Below are 22961 nucleotides of genomic sequence, written 5' to 3'. Positions count from 1 at the left end.
TAATCCCATCATATTTGAAAAAAATTATTCTAAAAAAAATCGAAAGCTAGCATGGATGTTTATCGGGCGCTAACATAGATACCGAACGATATCGTTTACCTATCATTTTATATATATCAAGCACAAACTATTGATTTCATGTTGACATAGATACTGATTTCATGTTGAAGATTGGAGTAACATGAAATCAATTCAATGTTTTCCGGTGAATCATGTTGACACCATTCTCACATAGCAGAGAGAGAGAGAGAGATGGAAGGACTGCTTGCTTGGATTTACCCTTGCAATTGGCTTGGTCAGCCATTCACCTGAGTTCTCTCTCCCTCGCAACACTTGGCAGCACAAGGAAGACCACAAAAAACCATGAGATCTCGCAGGCTAGCTAGTTGGGTAAATTGCAAGCAACTCCCTTGCCGAGAAACCTCACTTTCGTGTCTCATATCACATCCATTAGGTGGGACTTCGACCTCCCATTACCATGTATTCCAACCCCAAGCTTCATGTCTTCCATTTGGGTTCACGTTCGAGATCTTTTAATGTTTATTATTCCGTTGTTATAGGTAGATTGTCCATTTGTTCTGCAGATCGTACAGAGCATAACAAGATTACGGATGCTTGCTTGAAGCGGAGTTAATGGTGGGTGAATCACATATATTATCTGTTGGTCATGTGCACCACCTCAGTTCCATGAACAGGGAGTTGGAAGGATGGATCTCCTCGATCACGCTTGCCGGTGTTTTACCCTCATTTCACTGCTCATTTTGATCGGCTTCACAGTCAAGCGTGCTCTCAGGTGAGATAAGTCTCGGAAACTACTGCTTCGTTGATGCTCAAGCTAATTATCCCTGTTTTATGATCTGAGAGCTTGCTGTTCCGTTCGTGGCCATGCAGAAGCAGGATAGACAAGTTAGGCGAGTCCGCCAGCTCAAGCTTGGCCCCAAGTCATCGGAAAGACAACAATGAAGAACCTGCGTCGCATGTTATTGATGATGACGGAGGGGGCGAATCTTCTTCGAGCACGAACACGAGCACGAGCACTCCCAGTGGCGTCATGGAAGAGCCAGAAGCCGAAACGAGCTTTTCGCCGGATGGAGATCGCAAGCACTCTGGTGCGGCGGCTGCTGGTTGCGATGCTGCACACAGGAAATCGCCAAGCAATGTGTTCGACGAGGTTGTAGCTGAGACCGGAGGAGAGCTCGAAGCAGAGGAGTTCTCGGGCTTCGGTTCCGATTCCGACTCCCTTAGCATTAGCGACGGCTACTCGGTGCATGAACTCGTTGCAGACTCTGATGGATTCTTGTCGGAGAGAGACTTCGATGGGCATGAACATGCTGCAGAGGATTCAACAATCCATGAAGAAGAACGTTTGGAGGATAAGGCAGTCCACATCTCCAGTGGCAACAATCCTTCAAGATCACTCTCCTGCTCAGAAACACAGTGGAAGGACGCAGGTGATGAGGACGACGAAGAGTTGGATCATCTCTGGGAGCATCAGCGCCTGATAGAACAGCTCAGGTTGGAGTTGCGAGGAGAGAGGGACATCGGTCTGCCGACCATCGTAGAGGAGTCAGAGAGCCCCAAAACGGTCGATGATCTGAAGCCACTGACGACGATCGACAAGAGCTTGCTGCTGCTTGAGGATCCCGTGGACGAGCTACACAAGTCACACAAGAGCTACAGGGAGAGGATGAGGAAGCTTGACGTCTTCAACTATCAGAAGATGTTTGCAATAGGTAAGCGGCTCATCCATTGCCATCAACCATCCAAATCTTAACAACTCGTGTTAATTGTTCCAGGCTTTCTTCAGCTGAAGGATCCTCTCAAATCAGTGAAACCTCGCTCATCCATTCTCTCCCAAAGCTTTCGGTCGATCCGTCAGAAACTAAGCGCTGATCCAACTGAGAAGTTCATCAAAGAGATACATAGTGATTTGGAAATGTTGTACGTTGGGCAGACATGCCTGTCATGGGAGTTCCTGAGATGGCAGTATGAGAAAGCTCGGAAATTATTCGAGTCTGATACGTGCGGAAACCATTACTACAATCGAGTGGCTGAAGAATTCCAACAATTTCAAGTCATCATTCAGAGGTTTCTCGAGAACAAGCCATTTCAACGACCAATGCTGGCACATTTCGTTCGAAATCGGTGTGTTCTCCGAAACCTTCTCCAAGTGCCTTTGATCAGAGGTAAGCGACACTAAGTTTCTTCCTATTTCTTTTTCTGGAAGGATTGAGCGTCAGTTTTGTTGCAGAGGATTTGGAAGAGAAGATGGAGGATCAACAGAAAGTCAACTGTGTTATAACAAGTGAATCGATAGAAGAGATCATGAAGGAGTCACTGAGGATCTTCTGGGAATTTGTCAAGGCAGACGAGGATGCAACTCCATGGATTCTCAGAGGCTTCATAGGATCTCATGCTGAACTGCAAGATCCATCAGATTTTGACCTCATGGAAGTTGTCCGATCTGATCTACACAAGGTAGATCATGTTGACATGACAAACACTTGTAATAATAACTCTTAACATCCTTCGTTTTCTTGTGCAGAAAGAGAAGAAGCTGAGAGAGATGCTAGGAACTGGGAATTGCATCATCAACAAGTTGAAGAAGCCAAAAGAAGACAGATCGAATCAGGACCTTTTCTTCTCTAAAGTAGACCTCAAGTTGGTAGGAAGAGTGCTACGGATGTCCAAAGTCAAGACTGATCAACTGGTTTGGTGTCGCAGGAAACTGAGCAACATCAAGTTTGTAGAAAGAAGGATCTGCAGGGAACCCTCCTTCTTGCTATTCCCATGTTGATACTGGTGTTGTTTGTTTCTCGATTATTCTTCTTACACTACAATAAATCATCATTGTTGCCATCTTCAAGCTATCTCATCATGTATGCAGTTTGCTTCTGTACATGAGCTATTTATGCCGAGGGTTTTCTGCAAACTTAGTGAATCCAACAGCAGCAACAACGAGAAGCTGTTTCTGAAATTATATATATATATATATATATATATATATATATATATATATATATTGGGGATCAGATGTATCGGTGTTTCCCCACCATTGAGCTCTATCAAATTCCTAGTATTACTTTTCTTGAGCTTCCTCTGCTATAACTTAGAAAAAGAAAAAGAAAAGAAAAGTGCTCCTCCTGCGAGCGTGAGATTCTTCACACAGATCACAGCTCTTCAATCTCCTCGTGGCCATGGGCCTACTAATAGCAGCGCATGACATCGGATGTGGCCAGTGAACCTATTTGATCTCTCCATGCAACCAGTGAGGAACATAGAACGGTCATGGTTCACATGCCATTGTTCTTGGCTGCCGCCATTATTTGATCTCTCCTTGCAACCAGTGAGAAACACAACATCTTTCGACAGGAGGCAGACTTGAGTAAAACGAGGAACACTCTGCCTATGGAATACTTCGACACCTCCTATGTGTTCATCTTCAAGATAAAGATAAAAGAAGAGGAAAACCATCAGTATTGCAAAGTTTCATCACTGATGAATGTAATGCTAGAAGATTCACCTCATTTTACCTGAAGAAACAAAAATTCTTTTTACGGTAGATTAAAAGAACAAATGCTTTGACCTTATCATCACTCTGTTTTGACTTGTCATCAGACTCTTTAAATCTTTAATAACATGAGATGAGACTATTTATTAGTCTTCTTTTAATCTTCATCTCAAACATTAAGTAGCATGGAGGACGCCAACACTTTTACTGATCCAAGAAGACGCAGAAGAGGGCGGTCGCGTGAAGCTTGACCTTCTTCTTCCTTGCAGGCGTCGCTGACCCGCCAGCTGAAGCCAGGCAGGTTTTCATGGAAGCTAACAAGTATCGTAATCCATCCAAACATGGTGTTTGCTTGCCTCACAAACAAGAGCACTGCAAGCTTCCACAAAGAGAAAGCATGTCGCCCTATTCATCATGCCAACATGGTTACGCGATCCATCTTCCAAACGCTTTGAGTCTCTCCTTATATGTAGGCCAACACGTCGAGGGAGTCTCTCATCCCTTCCGACCAAACATGAAGTTGCCACGGTTCTCTGCCTTCCTTCTCCTCCTCCCCCTCTCCGCAGTCGCATCCACCGCCCACGACTTCGACTTCTTCTACTTCGTTCAACAGGTGGGGAACTCTTCTTCCTTCCTTTCTTCCAAGAGGCGGCAACCTCATGACCACTCACGTTCTTGCTGCAGTGGCCAGGATCGTACTGCGACACCAGGCAAAGCTGCTGCTATCCTTCCACCGGTAAACCTGCGTCGGACTTCGGCATCCACGGGCTGTGGCCGAACTACAACGACGGCTCCTACCCATCTAATTGCGATTCCGATTGGCCGTACGATGCGTCCGAGGTGATCTATCTCTGATACGAACTGAGATGGTCGAACCATCGATAGCTTACATCGATCTGTGTGTGCAGATGAGCGATCTGATGGGGATGATGCAGATGAACTGGCCAACGTTAGCATGTCCCAGTGGCGACGGCTCAAGCTTCTGGAGCCACGAATGGAGGAAGCACGGGACTTGCTCGGAGTCCCTTCTCGACCAACGCTCCTACTTCCAGGCAGCACTCTACCTCAAGAAGCAAGTCGACCTGCTCAAAGTGTTGCAAGATGCAGGGATTCGACCCGACGGTGGATTCTACAGCTTGCGAGGCATAGCCGGCGCCATTAGAGAAGCCATCGGCTACACTACTGGAATCCAGTGCAATGTGGATGAGTCGGGTAATAGGCAACTGTATCAGATCTACCTGTGCGTGGATACTTGGGGGAAGGAGCTCATCGAGTGCCCCGTCTTCCCCAGGAGCAAATGCTCGTCGCGAGTCGAGTTCCCTCCCTTCTGAGACGCCAGATTCGTGCTCGTCTTTGGCCACCGAACTCTTACGACACATCGAAAACAGAGATTAATTACTGCACGCCATTTCCTTCCTATAATTTAACTGTTGCAAAGACATCAATGGAGCTCTTCTCTTGCAATCGATTATGCCCGTCAATTATTCCATCTGGATTTTGACACAGATAAGAGTCGAATGCTTCGAGTGTTGTCTTCTTTCATGTCTCTATGTTTTTGGTGCACTCCTCTTCCGCTGCTAATGGTAAGAAAATTAAATTTAATTAAAAGAGAGGATTGATCACATGGCGAAGATAATTATAATATTTAAAATTTAATAAGAATAGAGAAACATCATAATAAAGATTACTATGAAGAAGAAATTATGAAAATAAATAAGTTATATACAATAAAATAAAATTATATGAATGTAGCCGTAACAATATGTAACTTTGGCCATATAAATAGATGAGCTTTATCATGATAAAAAAAATATACAGAGTTGTCAGCAAAAAAAATAAAAATTTTAGTTTACCTCTTATTTCATCCCTTTTTTTTCTCTCTTAACTCCATTTATCTCATTTTTTTCTTTTCCTATAAAGTTATTATTTGGATCATAAGACGTATAGGAGTCGGTAGAAAGAGACTATAAGTAGCCTTAAGATAATGTCATACTTAAGATGAGCTAAAGAGTTTCCTTGAAGGACATGAGGAAGAAAAACAAGAAAACGTTTTTTCTCATCCATGACGATTGACGAAGGCAACTTTGAAAAAGTTACAATCATAAACACATCTATAGATACTTACGAGATTCTTCAAAACTCTTTCAAAGGAATCTTTAAGTTAAATTTGAAACATTACAAATGAATGAGTCTGAGATTATTTTAAATTATTTTATAAGAGTTCCTACCATTGTCAATCAACTAAGAAAAAAAATTATGAGAATTTAGAAAATATGCATATGATCAAAAAAATACTTTGGTCGAAAAAATTAACTTTATCATGGCCTTTATCGAAGAGAATTAAAGAATTTAAACCAAATAACTATTGATGAACTGATGAATTATTTGCAAGCATATGAATATTTAGTTAATAAGAAGAAACTAAATGTAGTAGAATGAGTTCTCTAGACAAAGCTCACTATGAAAGAAAAAAAATGAAGGCTTAGGTGATCATAGCTATGGAAGAGGTAAAGGTTGTGATAGAGGAAGACGAAGAAACAATGAAAAAAATCAAAGTCCAAAACAAAAACAAGAAAGATGAAATACAATAGGCCAAACATATAATCATTTCAAAATTCAATGCTATTGTTAAAAAAAATATAATCGTTATACTTTCAAATATTATTATAATAAAAATAATCAAATTAAGAAATCATACAAAACAAATGGTACTTAGAAATCATGTATGATTACAAAAATTTATTCATGAAGTTGGATAAAATAATAAATGGATAAATTTATAATCTATCTCAAAGACGAAAGTCATCAATTTTTTAAAATATTTATTATGTGATAGATTTGAAGAATAATATTTTTATTCATGAAAATATGTCATTTGTTCCAATGAAATAAAATGGTATTATTGTTCTGATGGATACTTTTCAGAGAGGAAAGTGATAGAGAGTGAGGATTTGGCCATCAAGTTGGTGTGTGGAATTTTCTTGGATTCAGAGGAAAAGATGTGTTGTGGTTGCTGCTGATGCTCTTGTCGTTGTTGCTGTGGGGTGGTGTGGTCGGTCGTTTGTCTTGTTGCGCGAACGAACGCTTTGGTGGCTGTCCGAGAACAGAATCCGAGTAAGCTCTGTTGTCTGTCTTCTCTGTCTGCACTCCGTAGTGTAATCTGATGTAGGAAGGATGGGAGATAGAGTAATGCTGCTGCTAGTACTGCTGGCACTGATGGATCCAAAGAAGCCCAGCTTGGAATACGATCCCAACAGAGGAAAGAAACTTCTTTCGTCTCTCTGTCTTTCTCTTTCTCTTTCTCTCTCTTATATGCGTTTGGCTTGGTTGAAGTTATCGCCGGCACTGCTTTCTTACGTTTTGGTTTGGTCGTCAGTGATGCTAACGTAGAACGCAGGTAATCCTCTCTCTTTCTCTCTCCCTCCATTTGATTGTGGACTTTCTTTCCTGGAGTTCAGGGTTTTCAATCCCTGGACGTGCTGCTTCAGCTTATCTTTTGTAGCTGACCTTCTGAAATATGCTTCTCTTGATGTTTCATCGAAGGAAAAGTAACAAAAAGAACCCTTTTTTGTTCATTTTGACCCACTTCTAATGGTGTCATTTCTGTTTCTTGGTCCTTCCTCTTTCTCCGGATAGAAGATGAATCATTGATGCGGTGTTATAGGAAGCACAGCAGCTGTAATCTGCCTGATCCCACTCATTTGCCTGTAAGCTCAGCAGCTTTTCTTCCTACTGCTGAGCTGAGCTGAGCTTGCTAATCCTTTCTTTCCTTTTCATTTGAAGCTCGGTATTTTTACTACTCTGTCGACCCTTCTTCACCTAATAAATCTCAATTCTGCCAGAAAGGAAGCGCTTTTAAGGAGTACTTTGAATTGCTTTGCCTGATGATCTGCTGAAATGTCTGCTGCATTTTTCCTGCTTTTTAGATTAGCTTGTTAATTCCTTTTCCTCCTTTTGGAACTTTAAATGTCTGCTGCATTCTTTCTTTCCTTTTGGAACAAATCTCAATTCGATTATGATTTTGACTATTGGTATTCGATTAAGTTTGTGACCACATTGCTATGGAAGAGATTTAGTTTCATTGATTTGTTGGATGTTTTCTTTTTGGGGGAACTTCCTCTATTTTAAGGTGCTCTTTCTCAGCTCATCAAAAAGGGGCAAATGAAAAGAAAAAACAGAGAAGCAAAGTGGACTTGCAATGAACAGTTCGATTCATAGAAAATCTCCATCCTTCTTCATAATAAATACAAATCATCATCATTTTAGTGGTGATTAGCATTGAGTTAAAAATAGGTCATCTACTTGCTGCTTATCTGACTACATTGGTTAACATGTCAGGAAAATTAAACAATATGAAATCAAGCTCATAATCCCCACATTCTTCCATCTGTAGAAAGAAACACATGACTGAGTATTTGTTACCTCACTATTGTTGCACTTCCTAAATGTGAATCTGACAGAACACTGCAAATGCATCATTCAATTCACTTCCATGTCCAAGGAATTGTATTTGAACTCGAAGAATCTTGTGCACTTAGGATAACATAAAAGTTATTTGATATAATCTTAGTGGCTAAATAGAGAACTGAATTTTGCTTTGTCATTTTCCAAATGCCACAACAATGACAACAACAATAAAATCGCAAGTCCCAACTATTTAGGGTCAATACATGAATTTTTTTGTCGCCATTGAGATATATAAAAAATCATATGTTTAATTGCATTTAAAATACCTAAATCTTTATTTATGATTTCTATTAAAGTCTTTTTACGTCTTCCTCTATCTCTCCTCGCACCACCAACATTAATCATTTTACCTCTTTTAACTACTGCATCCGGAAGTCTTCTAAACACATGCCCATAGCATCTTAAATGATATTTTCTCATCTTATCCTCTGTCGAAGTAATATCTTATTGTTCACGAATAAAAATATTTTTTTTTTATCTTTCATAGTAACTTCACATATCCATTTTAATATTCTTATCTCGGCAACACAAGCTTTTTGAATATGTTGTTTCTTAACTGGCTAACATTCAGATCCATAAAATATTGTTAGTCTCATAACTGTCTTATAAATTTTTTTTTTTCAATCTTAAAGGTATTCGATGATCACAGGACTTGTGACACCCCTCACCATTTTAACTATCCCGTTTTTACTCCATGAATAATATCTTCATCGATCTCTTCATCTTGCTGAATAATTGATCCAAGATACCTAAAACTTTTACTTGAAGTAATTTCTTGTCCATGCAATTTAACTATATTCTCCTGTCTATATCTAGAATCACTAAAATTACATTTTATATATTTGATTTTAATCCTATTTAATCTAAAACATTTAGTTTGTAAGGCTTGCCTCTATAGCTCAAGTTTATAATTAATTTCACTCCGGCTCTCATCAATTAAGATAATATCATCAACAAATAACATACTTAAAAAAGGAGGATAAGATTTACTGTGTTAGCTTCATGGTTTATCTATCATTAAAATAGTCTTTACACAAGAATTTGGCTGCTTGAAGTTGCAAAGACCCTTTGATTTGTTTGACCTTGGCATTTATAATTAAATACTTCATTAGGCTCACCTTTGTTTTTGTTCTTTGTTCATCTTCAGTAAAATGCTTCTGGACTTGCTGGAATGGTCATTTCCGAGCAAAGCAGAACCTTTAGATGCAGGAGCTTCTTTGAGAAACAAGCTTGGTTTTGTATTTGTTGTATGGTTCTTTTGGCTAAAAATTTTTCGGTTCAAGCAATAAAAGCTTCGGAGATATTGCTGGAAGGCTTGTTTCACAAAAGATGAGAAAATGGTCTGGAGGTTTAGTGTTACTCTTTTTATTTTCTTTGCTGCTCCTGAGACTGTGGATATTGGAGAATCCCTTGGCTGAAAGTTCTCTTCAGAGTCCTTTCTCTGTTAACTATTCTGACTATTTTTACTGGACAAATCCTGAGGGTTCACCTGTAGTTCGTAATCCAGAAAATGACTCACATGTAGTATCTACCATCACATTAGTCTCCAAACTTTTCTCTCCAAGAAATCTCTCTGACTCAGAGCTTCAGTGTCTACAGACTTGGAATCATTTGGACCACTTAATAAGCAGTTCTCAAGGCCTACCTCATGCAGTAAAGGCAATCAGGGAAGCTGGAGCTGCATGGGAAAGTCTGATGACCTCAATTGAAGAGGAAAAATTAGCTGGTCCTGGAAAAGTGAAAGAGAAACTTTGCCCGTATTCTATTAGAAGAATGAATGATTCAGAATTTGGTCATGATATTTTCAAGTTGGTGATACCTTGTGGACTGGTTCAAGGTTCCTCTATTACAGTAATTGGCACTCCAGGTGGTCTACTCGGCAATTTCCAGATTGATTTAACAGGGGCCACACTTCCAGGGGAGCCAGATCCTCCTGTCATCTTGCACTACAATGTCCGCATTCACGGTGATAAAATAACTGAGGATCCAGTGATCATCCAAAACACATGGACTGTGGCTAATGACTGGGGTGAAGAGGAGCGTTGTCCTCCTCTGGATACTGAAAATGATGGGAAAGGTACTCATTTACATGCCCATAACAATTCTTTTTCTTTTGTGCTAAAGATCATGTTGAACTGTCTGCTGCATGAAGATTATATCATCATTAAGTTTTCTCAATAATTCAATCTAAGAACACTCACCGTGATCATATTTCTCTTATTTGTTTCCTCGCTTGTAAGCTGGTCTATTGACTTTCAGCAAACCACAAATTTTTTTTCTCATGCCATTTATGGGAAGTGTTTTTTCGAAAAAAAAAGCAACTTTTGATGGAAATGTATGTCGTTCCATGTTGAATGAATGAATCAATGAAACTTGGCTTCGAGCTCTTACAAAATTTAGTCTTTTCTATACATCTGAAGTAGTAGGGGTTTACACACAAGAGGAAGATTGTTCAGACTTCAGAGGATGGCCGTTCCGAGAACATGACAGTTGTGTTATGAAAGAGATAGTCGTATAGTGATTCAAGGAGATTGAAATGCAGGAGATATTGCCTAGAAATACTTGACAATTGAGGAGGTAAGACCATGAAGGAACAAACAGGTGTATCTAGATGATGAAATGTTTTAGTTGACCAAAGGTGAATGCAGTAGGAAATCAGCTGTGGGGCTAATGCTTGAAAAGAAGAGGAGTTTGGACTGACTTAGTACATTTTGTACATCAGTTTGGACAATACTATCTCATACATCGGAAATGTATGAGATAGTATTGAAATTTCCAGGTTGTGTCCACTCTTCTCACTTTTTTTTTTCTTCTTGCTGCTGAGGGTTTTGTGCAGCCAAATAGTTAGATGACTATTTCTATTGAGTGCATTTTCACTTGTTATTTGATTCCTGATCTGCGGCAAGAAAGTTTACTTCTTACATGTATCCTTATTGTAGTACATGTTGCTTAAGAATTTAATTGCATACTTTTTCATTTTCGTACTAATGAAGCTGTAAGTTTTATCTATTCCTTGCAGTGGATGATTTAGAGCAATGCGATCCTATGGTGGGTAGAGACAACAAGGGAATCATTACAGCTAATGACCACTACAATTTTTCAAGACGTTCTATGCTCCCAAAGGATGGTGCAAAACCAACAAAATATTTTCCCTTTAGGCAAGGATATATTGCCATTGCTACTATAAGGATGGGAGCGGAGGGAATCCAGATGAGCGTAGACGGGAAGCACATAACATCATTTGCATACAGAGAAGTACTATTATTACCAGCTTGTCCATTTTCTGATTTCCCAACTCATCTGGCTATATGGCATTATCTAGTGATTGCCATCATCTTAGTTGACATCTGCTTCTGTTCTACAGAGCTTGGAGCCATGGCTTGTGGGTGAAGTAAGAATATCAGGAGACATACAATTGATATCTGTCATTGTCAGTGGTTTACCGACATCAGAGGATTTAGAGCATGTTTTGGATTTGGATATACTGAAGTCATCTGCAATACCCATTCACAAATCAGTGGATCTTTTTGTTGGTGTTTTTTCAACAGCAAACAATTTCAAACATAGAATGGCAGTTCGAAGAACATGGAAGCAGTATGATGTTGTTCGTGTCGGATCTGTTGCTGTGCGTTTTTTCGTAGGTCTGGTAAGAAAGCCAAACATGAAAATGATATAATTTCCTACAATCATTTTACCAGTTTTTTTCTTCTTCTTTTTATGTAGTCATCAGATCAAAAAGTGGTTTGATTGCTCTTTGTGTGATTGGTAATATTTCCCTCAACTTAGCTAAATGTCAAGAGCAAATCTGTGTAGCCAAAACCAAGTAGCTAGGACATTATGTGTCGTTTTGTTGTTGTATTAGTCAACCAGAGGTGATTGAATATACGATAGGCGAGACGTGACCTATTCAAGAAGCGTAGGTACTATGTATCATTTTAATGTCTTGCTTATGATAATAAGCAAGACCTGACCTCCCCAAACCCTACGATGACGTGAGACTCATGCATTGGTTATGTTTTATTTATGATAATAAATTTTCTGATCTGCCATAATATGATATAATCACATTAAAATGCTTGGACTTGTCGGTTATTAGAATTTTTTGTTATCTAAATCAAGGTTTGAAATTTCGTACCGTACCGGAGTTTCGACGATCTCTCGGTACGGTACGGAACGGTATACCTCTCGGTATACCGAGCGGTATACCGAGTGATATATGTATATATATATATTATATATATATATTTTTTTTTATTGGCCGACGTCGCATCGCCTCGGCGACGTCGCCTTTTCCTTCCCCACACGGGGCGACGTCGCCGAGGCGACGTTTATTTAATATATATATATATATATATATATATATATATATATATATATATATATATATATATATATATATATATATATATATATATATATATATATATATATATATATATATATATATATATATATATATATATATATATATATATATATATATATATATATATATATATATATATATATATATATAGCGACGTCGCCGAAAAAGGCGACGTCGTGTCGCCTCGGCGACGTCTCCCAAAAAGGCGACGTCTTGTCGCCTCGGCGACGTCGTGTCGCCTTGGCGACGTCGCCGAAAAAGGCGACGTCGTGTCGCCTCGGCGACGTCGCCGAAAAAGGCGACATCATGTCGCCTCGGCGACGTCGCCGAGAAAGGCGCTGCGTTACCGCCCGTTACCGAATGGTACCGGGCGGTAACGGTCGAAATTTCGACCGTTACCGCCCGATATTACCCGTAACGGCCGATACGGGATATTTTTTGCGTGTACCGCCCGGTAGGGGGCGGTCCGCGTACCGATCGCCTCTCGGACCGGTACGTACCGCCCGTACCGGGCGGTACGATTCGATAAGTAAAACCTTGATCTAAATAACTTTTAAATGGATTGTCTAATGCTTCTTACAAGAGAGAAATCATTTTACTTGATCCGAGAGCATATGATTTCAATTTTAATGTGTAAATTTTTTAGCTGCTTGTGATGGAAAAAAAATATTTTCCTCTAATTTGTTGTGCATTTGAAAAGACATTTTGTTTTAAAAAAAGAATATCTTATTATAGAATTCTTGTGAGTCTTGTTGCCATACTTAAATATTTTGCTAAACTCATATTAATATGTTCACGATTCCCTTTGTTTTGCTTTCCGGGTTTCCAATAGCATAAAAATGAAATGGTAAATGAGGAGCTGTGGAAGGAGGCAAACACATATGGTGACATCCAACTGATGCCATTTATCGATTATTATACTATCATTACATGGAAGACCATAGCCATTTGTATCTATGGGGTAATATGGACCTCAGTTTGTTGACACCAAAGTTTGTGGAGCTGGTTTATGCTGTATGGTTCTAACTTTTGCTTCTTGTTCTAACAGACAAATGTTTTATCGGCAAAGTACATAATGAAAACAGATGATGATGCTTTCGCGCGTGTCGATGAGTTGCTTACTTCCTTGCAAAGGGCTAACATCACACATGGGCTATTGTATGGTCGGATCAACTTCAAGTCTCGACCTAATCGAAAAGTTGACAGCAAGTGGTATATAACCCCCGAGGTAAGATTTTTTGAAATTTATATGTCTCGATAAATTTATTTGCTCAGGTTAGATGGAGTAGTACTACACTGATACGGGTGATAATGATAAGTAAGTGGCTGATGGATGCAATGTCATTTCAGTGTGTATGAGCTCATAAACTATCTTATCTCACAAAGGATCTTAAATTATAGCAGATGCTGCAAACACTCATACAGGTTCCATTTTGTGGTAGATATAGGAGGATCCCCTCCCCCCCCCCAATGCAATAAATAGAAGACAGCTACAGTTGGCTTGTCAAAATTTCTTTCATGTGTGCTGCTTGACCATTAAGCAGATCTTTTTGGTCTTTTAGATACTGAAGTTGTCAGTGTTGTTTTTAGAGTCCTTTTTGACTTTCTCTCATCTCAAACCTTTGTTTTTTTTTGTTTCCTTTCTTTCTATTCTCTAAGTCAAAGGTGTTAGTTTGGCAAGTCCCATAGTCCCACATCGGGAAAATCAGACTTATTGTCTCGTCTTGAAACTATAAATAAGGGCCTGAGCTTTGATGTTAGACACACCACGAGAAGTACCACTGACACCACAAGAAGTACAACAGGCATCACAAGAAAACCTGCTTATGGTTTGAAGTCTTCTTGTTTAGGAAGCTGAAGGTGTTTTATGGCCTAGGAACATTTCCTAAGGCATTTGTAAGTGTCCCTCTTTTATAATAGTAAGGCATTTGTAAGTGTCCCTCTTTTATAATAGTAATTTGCTCTTCTTTCTTCCGTGGATGTAGGTCAAAGTCAATTGACCGAACCATGTATATCTGGTGTTCTGGTGTTTTGTTTGTTCTTGTCGCTTTATTCTTTCCGCTTTATTGTCTTTGTTGTGTTGCCAAAATTATCCTTTGGTAAATATCCTGGGGCTAGCTCTAACAAACTGGTATCAGAGCCTGGTTCTGGGATTTTTTGGCAACAATGACAATATCAAAGATCATTGTCGAGAAATTCGACAGAAATGTCAACTTCGGCATGTGGCAACTCAAGATGGAGGCCATTCTGGTTCAAGACGGAGTTGATTTGGCACTTCAGGGTGCTGAGAACATTCCAGATGGTACGTCAAAGGAAGATCTTGCGGGTATGGATAAGAAGGCCCGATCCAGCATCATTCTAAACCTCTCTGACGAGGTTTTACGGGAGGTAGCTACGGAGACTACGGCTAAGAGCATGTGGGACAAACTTAAAGCCTTGTACATGAAGAGGACAGTGGAGAATCGTCTCTACTTGAAGCAGAGACTGTATATGCTTCGGATGGTTGAAGGTACATCTATACTCTCGCATCTTGATAAGTTTGATTCTTTGGTTATGGATTTGGAGAATATAGATGCAAAAATTGATGATGAGGATAAGGCTTTGTTGCTCTTGTGTTCTCTTCCCCAATCTTTTAAGCATTTCCGTGATACTTTGATTTATGGAAAAGAAACAGTTTCGTATCAGGAAATTAAATCTGCACTAAAATCTAAGGAGCAAATAGACAGAGATATCACTGGGGAAAGTAGAGGAAATCAGGCTGAGGGTCTGGTTGTCAGGGATAAAATGGATAAAAGAGAATTTGACAGTAGTAGATCTAAATCTAGATCTAAATCCAGACATAGAAATTTGGAATGCAGATATTGTCATAAAATGGGGCACATTAAATCTGATTGCTTTAAATTGAAAAATAAATTAAAGCAAAAGGAAAAATTTGTTGAAAAAACTACTGAATCCGCTGAAGCTAGTGTAGCATCTGATGAGAATTTTGGAAATATTTTCTTTGCTACTGATGACAGGACAAAGTCTAAAAATGAATGGATTTTAGATTCAGGTTGTTCTTATCACATGTGTCCCAATAGGGATTTGTTTTCCACATATAAATCTTGTAATGGTGGAATTATTTTGATGGGCAATAATGCTGCATGTGATGTTGTTGGTAGAGGAACAATCTGAATTAAAATGCATGATGGTATTGTGAGGACGCTCACTAATGTTAGACATGTTCCTGATTTAAAAAAGAATCTCATCTCTTTAGGCACCCTAGAGGCCCTTGGGTGTAAATACACAGCTGAAGGTGGAGTTATGAAAGTTTCTAGAAGTGCTCTTATTGTTATGAAAGCTCGTAGGTCTGGTAGCTTGTATATTCTGCAGGGAACTACTGTCACAGGTTCAGTTGCAGTCTCGTCATCATCATTGTCTGATTCTGACATCACCAAATTATGGCATATGCGTTTGGGTCATATGAGAGATATTCGACCACCACAAAGGTATGCAAATTTGGTTGCATATGCTTTGTCTGTTGCAGAAGAAACAAGTGAAGTTGGTGAGCCTACTACCTATTCAGATGCAGTTTCTTTTGATAATTCCGCTAAGTGGTTGATTGCTGAGGGAAAGGTCCTTGTTCAAAAAATTTATACGAAGGACAATCCAGTTGATATGCTTACGAAGCATGTTCCGGTTTACAAGTTCAAGCAGTGCTTGGACTTGGTTGGTATTCATTGTTGGTGATTGCCCGTTGGGGCTTTTGTGAAGAAGGTGGAGCAAGTTTTGTTGGGACATGCCAAGGTGGAGATTTGTTAGTTTGGCAAGTCCCATAGTCCCACATCGGGAAAATCAGATTTGTTGTCTCGTCTTGGAACTATAAATAAGGGCCTGAGCTTTGATGTTAGACACACCACGAGAAGTACCACTGACACCACAAGAAGTACAGCAGGCATCACAAGAAAACCTGCTTATGGTTTGAAGTCTTCTTGTTTAGGAAGCTGAAGGTGTTTTATGACCTAGGAACATTTCCTAAGGCATTTGTAAGTGTCCCTCTTTTATAATAGTAATTTGCTCCTCTTTCTTCCGTGGATGTAGGTCAAAGTCAATTGACCGAACCACGTATATCTGGTGTTCTGGTGTTTTGTTTGTTCTTGTCGCTTTATTCTTTCCGTTTTATTGTCTTTGTTGGCTAGCTCTAACAAAAGGTGATTCGGAATCTGATTTCTCAGATAACAAGGAAAATTCTCTAAGTCGAATGCTATCGGGTTAAACTGTTTTATCAATAGCAACACTAAAACTGTTTGTCTGTCTTTTTTTTGTCTTTCGAAAATGATGTTTCTTTATGACGAGTAAATCTACGTTTCATTGGCAGGCATTATTATTTAGAACTCTGCTAACTCATACTTTCACTTTGACGAAGGAATGGTCGGAAGAGAGGTATCCCCCTTGGGCTCACGGTCCGGGATACGTGGTGTCGCACGACATTGCAAAGGGTGTTCATAAGCAGTATAAAAGGGGCCATTTAAAGGTGCTTCACAGTCTCTCCTGCTTTGATTAATCGAGATATGCAACATAGCACTTGTTTATATATATATTTATATTTTTTTTAATTCCTAAATGAAGAAGATTAAATTTCTTTTTTTTTAATTAAATTAATTATAGATTAGTAAGTACAATAAATGTTCATGTGTGAGATACGTTAGAACAATAATAAATAGCTTACTTAAGCGACTTGCGACTTGAATAATCATTATTATTCAGACCAAGCCAAGCCATCCTCCATTGGTTTAACCTGTAACGATGATTGATGTGATGTGCAGATGTTCAAGCTAGAGGATGTGGCCATGGGAATATGGATAGAGGAGATGAAGAACAAAGGGATGGATATTAATTATAAAAATGAAAATAGGATTAATATCGATGGGTGTAAAGCTGGTTACGTGGTAGCTCATTACCAGGAGCCCAGAGAGATGCTATGCCTATGGCAGAAGCTACGAGAGACTCACGAACCAAGTTGCTGCAGGTGGTCATGATGTTGTTGTAAATGAGAATGAGAATGAGAGAGAGAGAGAGAGAGAGAGAGAGAGAGAGAGCGAGAGAGAGAGATTGTTTTTGGCTTGCATCCATCTTATTTCAAGAATCCAAACATCATACAAACCAACCAACCAACCATCTACATCATGTATTTTGACTTGGCAAATAAATCATCACCATCACAACAAAATTGGGAATGAAAATAAATCTTCAATGATCAGACTAAGCAACAAAAAGTCATTACATTCACTATATCATATACAGAACACTTCAAAGGCAAAAGTACAAGTCATGGTAGAAACAGAAGCCAGCTAAGTTCTAGATGAAATACAAATGCTTGCTGAAATAATAGACAGCCAGCCTACATCGCCACCTTAATAAAACACTCCAAAGATCCAATTGTATGTTTATGTAGACATCATTGCTGTTCAATAGTGGCTCATCAAGTTAATGGAGAAAACACAACAACACCCCAAATAAACATAAAAGTAACAATAACAATAAAAATAATCCACAAAGATTATAAAGGCAACTACCTAGCAAGAATTGCAATTGACATATGTTCCTCAATGACCTGACTACCAAGAAAAAATTACACCTCTAAACGTCAAGACAACCAAATAGCATCTTGTACAAAGGTGCATCAATCTTCCGACCTCTGTAATCCAGACAACCAAATACAGGTGTCCAATAAAATTGTCGTTGGAATTAGAATGGACCAATCTTCAAAGGAACAAAATATGAGACAAGATGAGAGCACCATCCTCTCTAGTACAGACAACCTACAGGTGTCGAATAACAAGGCATCAGACTGGACCTATCTTCAAGGGTACAAAAAAAATGAAAAGATCATAACATCATTAACCATGCTATAGACAGAACTATATTAAGGAAGATCTTAATACGAGCTTATCCTTTGTTAAAATGCTTGCTTCAGAATTTTGATCTAAAAACCCTGTTTCTTTAGCATACAAATGGTGAATGAGTTTCTTTTTGTTTTTAGATGTACATTTCAAAATAAATGGATAAATATATTACTTTCAGTTCAAGGATTGGACACACTTTGTTAGCAGTAGCTAATCCCAACAAATATCACCAGCCATCCTAACTGACCAGAACAACAAGCCAGAGAAAATGTCCCTTGCACAGGGCCACAGGCAAGACAATTAAACAGCAAATAATACAAGGAAAGAGTAGACAATGCCAAGAGTAAAACGAAGATAGGAGTCTAGAAACAAGGTAAGCAAACCTTTGGAACAAAAACTCGTCATGGCTCTATGTAGTTTGACAATCTCTTCATTTAGATTACCAATTTTGTGCGCTAGAACCAGAAATGGAGCAGACATTGTGCATTAGAAAGTCATGAGCTGCCTCTTGCCCGATCACCGGTATTGGCGGCATCCGATGAAATACTTGATGTGGCTGAACAAAGATGGAAGCTCCAGTTATCAGCCAAGAAGTCATGAATTAGACCCATTTGCATATATTAAGCTGCAAGCAGCAGGCTTTCTAATGCCCAATTCCAACATCATATCTCTGAACATTTGACTATCACCTCGCTTCATAGATGCAACATACAAATTGGATACAGAGACAAGGTGGCCAGCCACCTGGTCTGGTTCGAGTTCCATAATTCTGTGGATCACCTGGCCTGCAAGTTTATCATCCTTATGTATCCAACAGCCACCAAGCAAGGCTCCCCAGATAGCAGAATTAGGTTCCACTGGCATCATTTTAATCAGCTCTTGGGCTTTGTTCAAGTGACCTGCACGGCTGAGCATGTCAACAATGCATCCATAGTGTTGTATTTTTGGTCTGATTCCATACATTGAAATCATCTGCTCAAAGTAGCAAAGCCCCTTGTCAATCCTACCCGTGTAACTGCAGGCACATAGAACTGCAATAAAGGTCAACCAATCTGGCTTCTCATTTTCTGATCCCTTGCACTGCATTCTTTGGAATAGATCTAGTGCCTGATCACCATAACCATGGGTTGCAAGGCCTGCGATCATGGTCGTCCACGTGACAGTGCTTTTACGAGGCATCTCGGTGAAGACCTGAAATGCATCATCAATAGCTCCACATTTAACATACATGTGGATGAGTGCATTACTCAGATTCACTAGACATTCTCTTCCATGCCAGAAATTGCAGACATGTGCATGGATCCAACGTCCCAATTCCAAGTCTCCCAAATATGCACATGCTGACAGGACAGCGATCATTGTAACTTGATCAGGTTTTACTCGAGATATCCTCATCTGACTAAATAGAGTGAGTGCCTGACCACTCATACCGGCCTGCGCACAACCTGCAATCATGGTGGTCCACGACACTTTGTCCTTAGCAGGCATGTCATCAAAGAACCTAAATGCCGTTGGCACATCCCCAGATTGCAAATATCCAGCCAACATGGTGTTCCATGACACAATGTTTCTCCGGGGCATCTCTTCGAATATCTTATGAGCTTTAGCGATAGACTCACCTCTCATGGTGGCAGAGGCAGCATACATATTTATTAAATTAGTCTGAATGTACACACTGGAATCAAAGCCACCAGAAATGATTCTACAGTGCAATTGCTCCCCTTGTGGCAAGAAATTTGGCCCGGCCTTAGCACAGGCAGCAAGGAGGAAGGTATATGTGAAACCATTGGGCTGCAGCGTATCTGTCCTCCCTCTTCTTCTCATCCAATTGTAGATGGTAAAGGAGCTCTCTGGCATATCTCCATGAAAAATTGCCCTGATCATTTGGTTGCAGAGGGTGGTGTTTGGTTCCTCAACCTGGTCAAAAGCTAGAGATGCATATGTTATATTCCCTGACACAATGCAGCAGGAGAGAAGCTTGGTGATGAGGACATTCTTGCAGGAAAAGCCATTAACCACCAATTTCGCATGCAACTGAGTAAGTTGCTTCATGCTCTTGCATCCTTGAAGCATCAAGAACAAATGCTGCTGTAGATCTCTTGAGTATGGTTTCCAAGAAGCAAGAGAGGACAAGCTGAGCATCCTTTAGACCAGAAAGTTCTCCCAGACATCTAAAATTGGTGGTTTTCTTGTTGTATTATGTGAAATGACTTCAACTCTAATGACATGATCTCACAGGACAACCTGAAACAAACTAAATCAGAATGTCCAATGTCTAGGGTTTTGCAAGAGTAATTAAAAGTGGCTATAGGTGAACAGATCAACCACTGCCCTCATGAACAGAATTCTTGTTCCTGCTTGTCAAAACGATGTATTGTTTCTGCAATCCCATTAGCCACCACCTGAACAAGCAGCCAAGACTGTATGGGAAGGCAAGCTGGGATCCTTGGATAGCATATGTGAGACATGCAATAGATAACTGATGGACATGATAACAAGAAAAAGATTACTTTTGAAAAAGAGATAATCCTCAGTGACCAAGTAACGATGCAAAATGTTAAAAGAATACAGGAAAATCGATTGTTTTAGAACCTGACATCAGTGTAGATAAATTTATTTGTGCAAACATTTCAAGAGAAAAAAAAGTACTAGGTGAGAAAGAAATAAAAACCTCATGCATCTTAAAACAGTTTGCAAGGTTAACAACTCAGTCCCTTAGATGTTCTTTGATTATGCAATCATATCTGCAATAATCATTACAGGTCTAGTAGGCTCATCATCGTTGTCCATTATTTATTTTAAAATCTAACATCATTTAGATAAATTTAATTTACACAAACATTTCAAAAAACCACTAGATGAAACATAAAGACCTCCCACATCTTAAAACAACTTGCAAGGTTGACAACATAGTCCATTAGATGTTCTTTGATTGTGCAAGCATATCTTCAATAATCATTACAAGTCCGTAGGCTCATCATTGTTGTCTATTAATTTGAAATACAGGAAAAGCCATTCTTTTGGAACCTGGCATTATCATAGATCAATTTCATTACACAACCATATGAAGCAAAAAAACAATAGATGAGATATAAAGAAAACTCATTGCATTTTAACAGCCTGTACGTTGACAACTCAGTCCCTTGATGTTCTTTGACTATGCAATAATATCTGTAATAATCATTACATCATTGTCCATTATTTTCAAATACATATGTCAGTATTTTGGAAGCTGACATCATTGTATTATGCAAACATTTCAAGAAAAAAAGCCCTAGATTAGATATAAAAGCCTCCTGCATCTTAAAACAGCCTGTGAGGTTGACAACTCAGTCCCTTAGATGTTCTTTGATTATGCAATCATATCAGCAATGATCATTACAGGTCTGTAGGCTCATCATCGCTGTCCGTTGTTTTGGAATACAAGAAAAGTCATTATTTTGGAACTTGACATCACTGTAAATAAATTTAATTTATCAAACATTTCAAGGGGGAAAAAAAACTATATGAGATAAAAAAAAACCTCCTGCGTCTTAAAACAGCTTGCGAGGTTGACAACTCAGTCCCTTAGATGTTCTTTGATTATGCAATCATATCTGCAATAATCATTACAGGTCTGTAGGGTTCATCATCGTTGTCCAAACCATGGTTAACGAAACAGAGTGCACCAGAGATAGCGAGGAAGCATAAATATCCACACCTAAAGATAAAATGTCGTGAAAAACCGATGTAACCAATGCAAACAGATCAACTAAAACCAATTTGAATGTGGCAAGTATGAGGCAGGAAATACTGGTTGTAGCTGCCTTTTTCCTCCATGTTTCAAGAGACATTCAACGCAGCTTCAAAGATAAACAGCAGAGGGTAGGCATAGGTGATGGAGGGATTACTTGTCGGCGGCAGCCTTCGACAACTGGGAAGGAGAACGGCCGGTATCCAGGCGGCAGAGGGAAGCAGGAGGAGGAGCGGTAGTCCCCCGCTCCTATTTATAGACAAGGAATGGCGAGTCGGATTAGGGTTCTGATTGCCGTGCTTGAACGGTCGAGATCTCATCTTGGAAACCCTAATTCATTGGGTGTTGTTACACGTGTGTCGTTGAATTCATGATTATTCTATTTTACCATTGACGAACGATGGCAGTATTGAAATTTGGAAACATCATTTTTTATTTATTATTTCACCAAATTTCAACATAATTTAAATTTCACACAATCTATCTAACACACAAATACAGAATAAAAGATAACAGAGATGAAAGATAAGTATACTTACAACAAATTAGTCAAAGAAAAAGTAAAGATGCCAGAGATTTGCATGAAATATTGAATCCATTCATTTAATCCCACCCTATTTGCTGTAGACCGGTCATTCATTTAATCTTCACTGGTTTAGTTTGTGACAGAGACAAATAAGGGTTCTACGGAGTACCACCATGACCACCTTTCCAACATACATATAGTTTGTGCCCTCACGAGACTATAGAAATCCATGCAACAAATATCTTTAATGTTAATAGTCACAGGCCAAGAACAAGACCTTGAAGCTATTACTTTCAATCATCTCAATCAGACGAAGAACAAGACAAGAAACAAAACAAACCTCTAATTAACTCGCCACAACATATGGCCGAATCAAGCAAAGGGTGCATAAACCGAACGACAAACACCCAAATCCATCAAGAAGCTACGTTAGAACAAAAAGAAAACACAACCCTAGTCTCCTCTACCAATAA

At 39.2% G+C, this 22961-nt stretch overlaps 4 protein-coding genes, 4 non-coding genes and 1 pseudogene across 17 annotated transcripts; 3 read left to right on the top strand and 6 right to left on the bottom strand.

Annotated features, from left to right (window-relative positions):
- Window positions 1-563: 563 nt before the first annotated feature.
- On the top strand, window positions 564-2922 carry LOC103980545 (uncharacterized). The gene is made up of 5 exons (XM_009396981.3): window positions 564-793; window positions 892-1733; window positions 1797-2186; window positions 2252-2478; window positions 2546-2922. Exons 1-5 carry the CDS (start codon window positions 708-710, stop codon window positions 2795-2797), a joined length of 1797 nt encoding a protein of 598 aa, XP_009395256.3. The 5' UTR covers window positions 564-707; the 3' UTR covers window positions 2798-2922.
- A 1043-nt stretch (window positions 2923-3965) lies between these two features.
- On the top strand, window positions 3966-4992 carry LOC103980433 (extracellular ribonuclease LE). Its single transcript, XM_009396855.3, has 3 exons — window positions 3966-4124; window positions 4196-4351; window positions 4420-4992. The coding sequence occupies exons 1-3, from the start codon at window positions 4026-4028 to the stop codon at window positions 4840-4842; spliced, it is 678 nt and encodes a 225-aa protein (XP_009395130.2). The 5' UTR covers window positions 3966-4025; the 3' UTR covers window positions 4843-4992.
- A 1657-nt stretch (window positions 4993-6649) lies between these two features.
- On the top strand, window positions 6650-17516 carry LOC135609347 (beta-1,3-galactosyltransferase GALT1-like). 2 transcript variants are annotated; one of them, XM_065102501.1, is made up of 8 exons: window positions 6650-6908; window positions 9126-10055; window positions 10998-11233; window positions 11343-11624; window positions 13177-13305; window positions 13393-13572; window positions 16750-16857; window positions 17150-17516. In XM_065102501.1, the coding sequence occupies exons 2-8, from the start codon at window positions 9308-9310 to the stop codon at window positions 17360-17362; spliced, it is 1896 nt and encodes a 631-aa protein (XP_064958573.1). In that variant the 5' UTR covers window positions 6650-6908; window positions 9126-9307; the 3' UTR covers window positions 17363-17516. The 2 variants fall into 2 exon arrangements, with proteins under 2 accessions (XP_064958573.1, XP_064958574.1); XM_065102502.1 differs by lacking the exon at window positions 13177-13305.
- Window positions 17517-17560: 44 nt separating this feature from the next.
- On the bottom strand, window positions 17561-22590 carry LOC135609349 (pentatricopeptide repeat-containing protein At5g66520-like). 9 transcript variants are annotated; one of them, XR_010485744.1, is made up of 3 exons: window positions 21753-22590; window positions 18613-20708; window positions 17561-18145 (listed from the first exon to the last, which is right to left on the bottom strand). XR_010485744.1 is itself a non-coding variant. In XM_065102503.1 (2 exons), exon 2 carries the CDS (start codon window positions 20369-20371, stop codon window positions 18824-18826), a length of 1548 nt encoding a protein of 515 aa, XP_064958575.1. In that variant the 5' UTR covers window positions 20372-20708; window positions 22023-22590; the 3' UTR covers window positions 17561-18823. The 9 variants fall into 9 exon arrangements, 1 of the variants encoding a protein (XP_064958575.1); XR_010485743.1 differs by having other exon boundaries at window positions 18613-21929; window positions 22023-22590; XR_010485746.1 differs by having other exon boundaries at window positions 22023-22590.
- LOC135611488 (small nucleolar RNA SNORD25) lies at window positions 20931-21016 on the bottom strand. The gene has a single exon (XR_010486615.1). It is a non-coding gene; the product is annotated as a small nucleolar RNA SNORD25 (small nucleolar RNA).
- LOC135611413 (small nucleolar RNA SNORD25) lies at window positions 21133-21217 on the bottom strand. The gene has a single exon (XR_010486558.1). It is a non-coding gene; the product is annotated as a small nucleolar RNA SNORD25 (small nucleolar RNA).
- On the bottom strand, window positions 21359-21438 carry LOC135611414 (small nucleolar RNA SNORD25; annotated as a pseudogene).
- Window positions 21553-21637, bottom strand: LOC135611489 (small nucleolar RNA SNORD25). The gene has a single exon (XR_010486616.1). It is a non-coding gene; the product is annotated as a small nucleolar RNA SNORD25 (small nucleolar RNA).
- On the bottom strand, window positions 21783-21868 carry LOC135611487 (small nucleolar RNA SNORD25). The gene has a single exon (XR_010486614.1). It is a non-coding gene; the product is annotated as a small nucleolar RNA SNORD25 (small nucleolar RNA).
- Window positions 22591-22961: the final 371 nt, after the last annotated feature.

Source organism: Musa acuminata, chromosome BXJ2-4, assembly GCF_036884655.1.
Source record: "Musa acuminata AAA Group cultivar baxijiao chromosome BXJ2-4, Cavendish_Baxijiao_AAA, whole genome shotgun sequence".
Classification (NCBI taxonomy): domain Eukaryota; kingdom Viridiplantae; phylum Streptophyta; class Magnoliopsida; order Zingiberales; family Musaceae; genus Musa; species Musa acuminata.
This window is presented reverse-complemented; position numbering and strand designations above follow the sequence as displayed.

Bases quoted from the DNA above. Each gene is read 5' to 3' on its own strand.
- LOC103980545 (XM_009396981.3), top strand. From the start codon at position 708: ATGGATCTCCTCGATCACGCTTGCCGGTGTTTTACCCTCATTTCACTG. The intron at 1,734-1,796 runs GTAAGCGGCTCA...TAATTGTTCCAG, and splicing joins TCAGAAGATGTTTGCAATAG to GCTTTCTTCAGCTGAAGGAT. The intron at 2,479-2,545 runs GTAGATCATGTT...TTTCTTGTGCAG, and splicing joins TCCGATCTGATCTACACAAG to AAAGAGAAGAAGCTGAGAGA.
- LOC103980433 (XM_009396855.3), top strand. From the start codon at position 4,026: ATGAAGTTGCCACGGTTCTCTGCCTTCCTTCTCCTCCTCCCCCTCTCC. The intron at 4,125-4,195 runs GTGGGGAACTCT...TTCTTGCTGCAG, and splicing joins TCTTCTACTTCGTTCAACAG to TGGCCAGGATCGTACTGCGA. The intron at 4,352-4,419 runs GTGATCTATCTC...CTGTGTGTGCAG, and splicing joins GGCCGTACGATGCGTCCGAG to ATGAGCGATCTGATGGGGAT.
- LOC135609349 (XM_065102503.1), bottom strand. From the start codon at position 20,371: ATGCTCAGCTTGTCCTCTCTTGCTTCTTGGAAACCATACTCAAGAGAT.
- LOC135609347 (XM_065102501.1), top strand. From the start codon at position 9,308: ATGAGAAAATGGTCTGGAGGTTTAGTGTTACTCTTTTTATTTTCTTTG. The intron at 13,573-16,749 runs GTAAGATTTTTT...ACTTTGACGAAG, and splicing joins AGTGGTATATAACCCCCGAG to GAATGGTCGGAAGAGAGGTA. The intron at 16,858-17,149 runs GTGCTTCACAGT...TGTGATGTGCAG, and splicing joins ATAAAAGGGGCCATTTAAAG to ATGTTCAAGCTAGAGGATGT.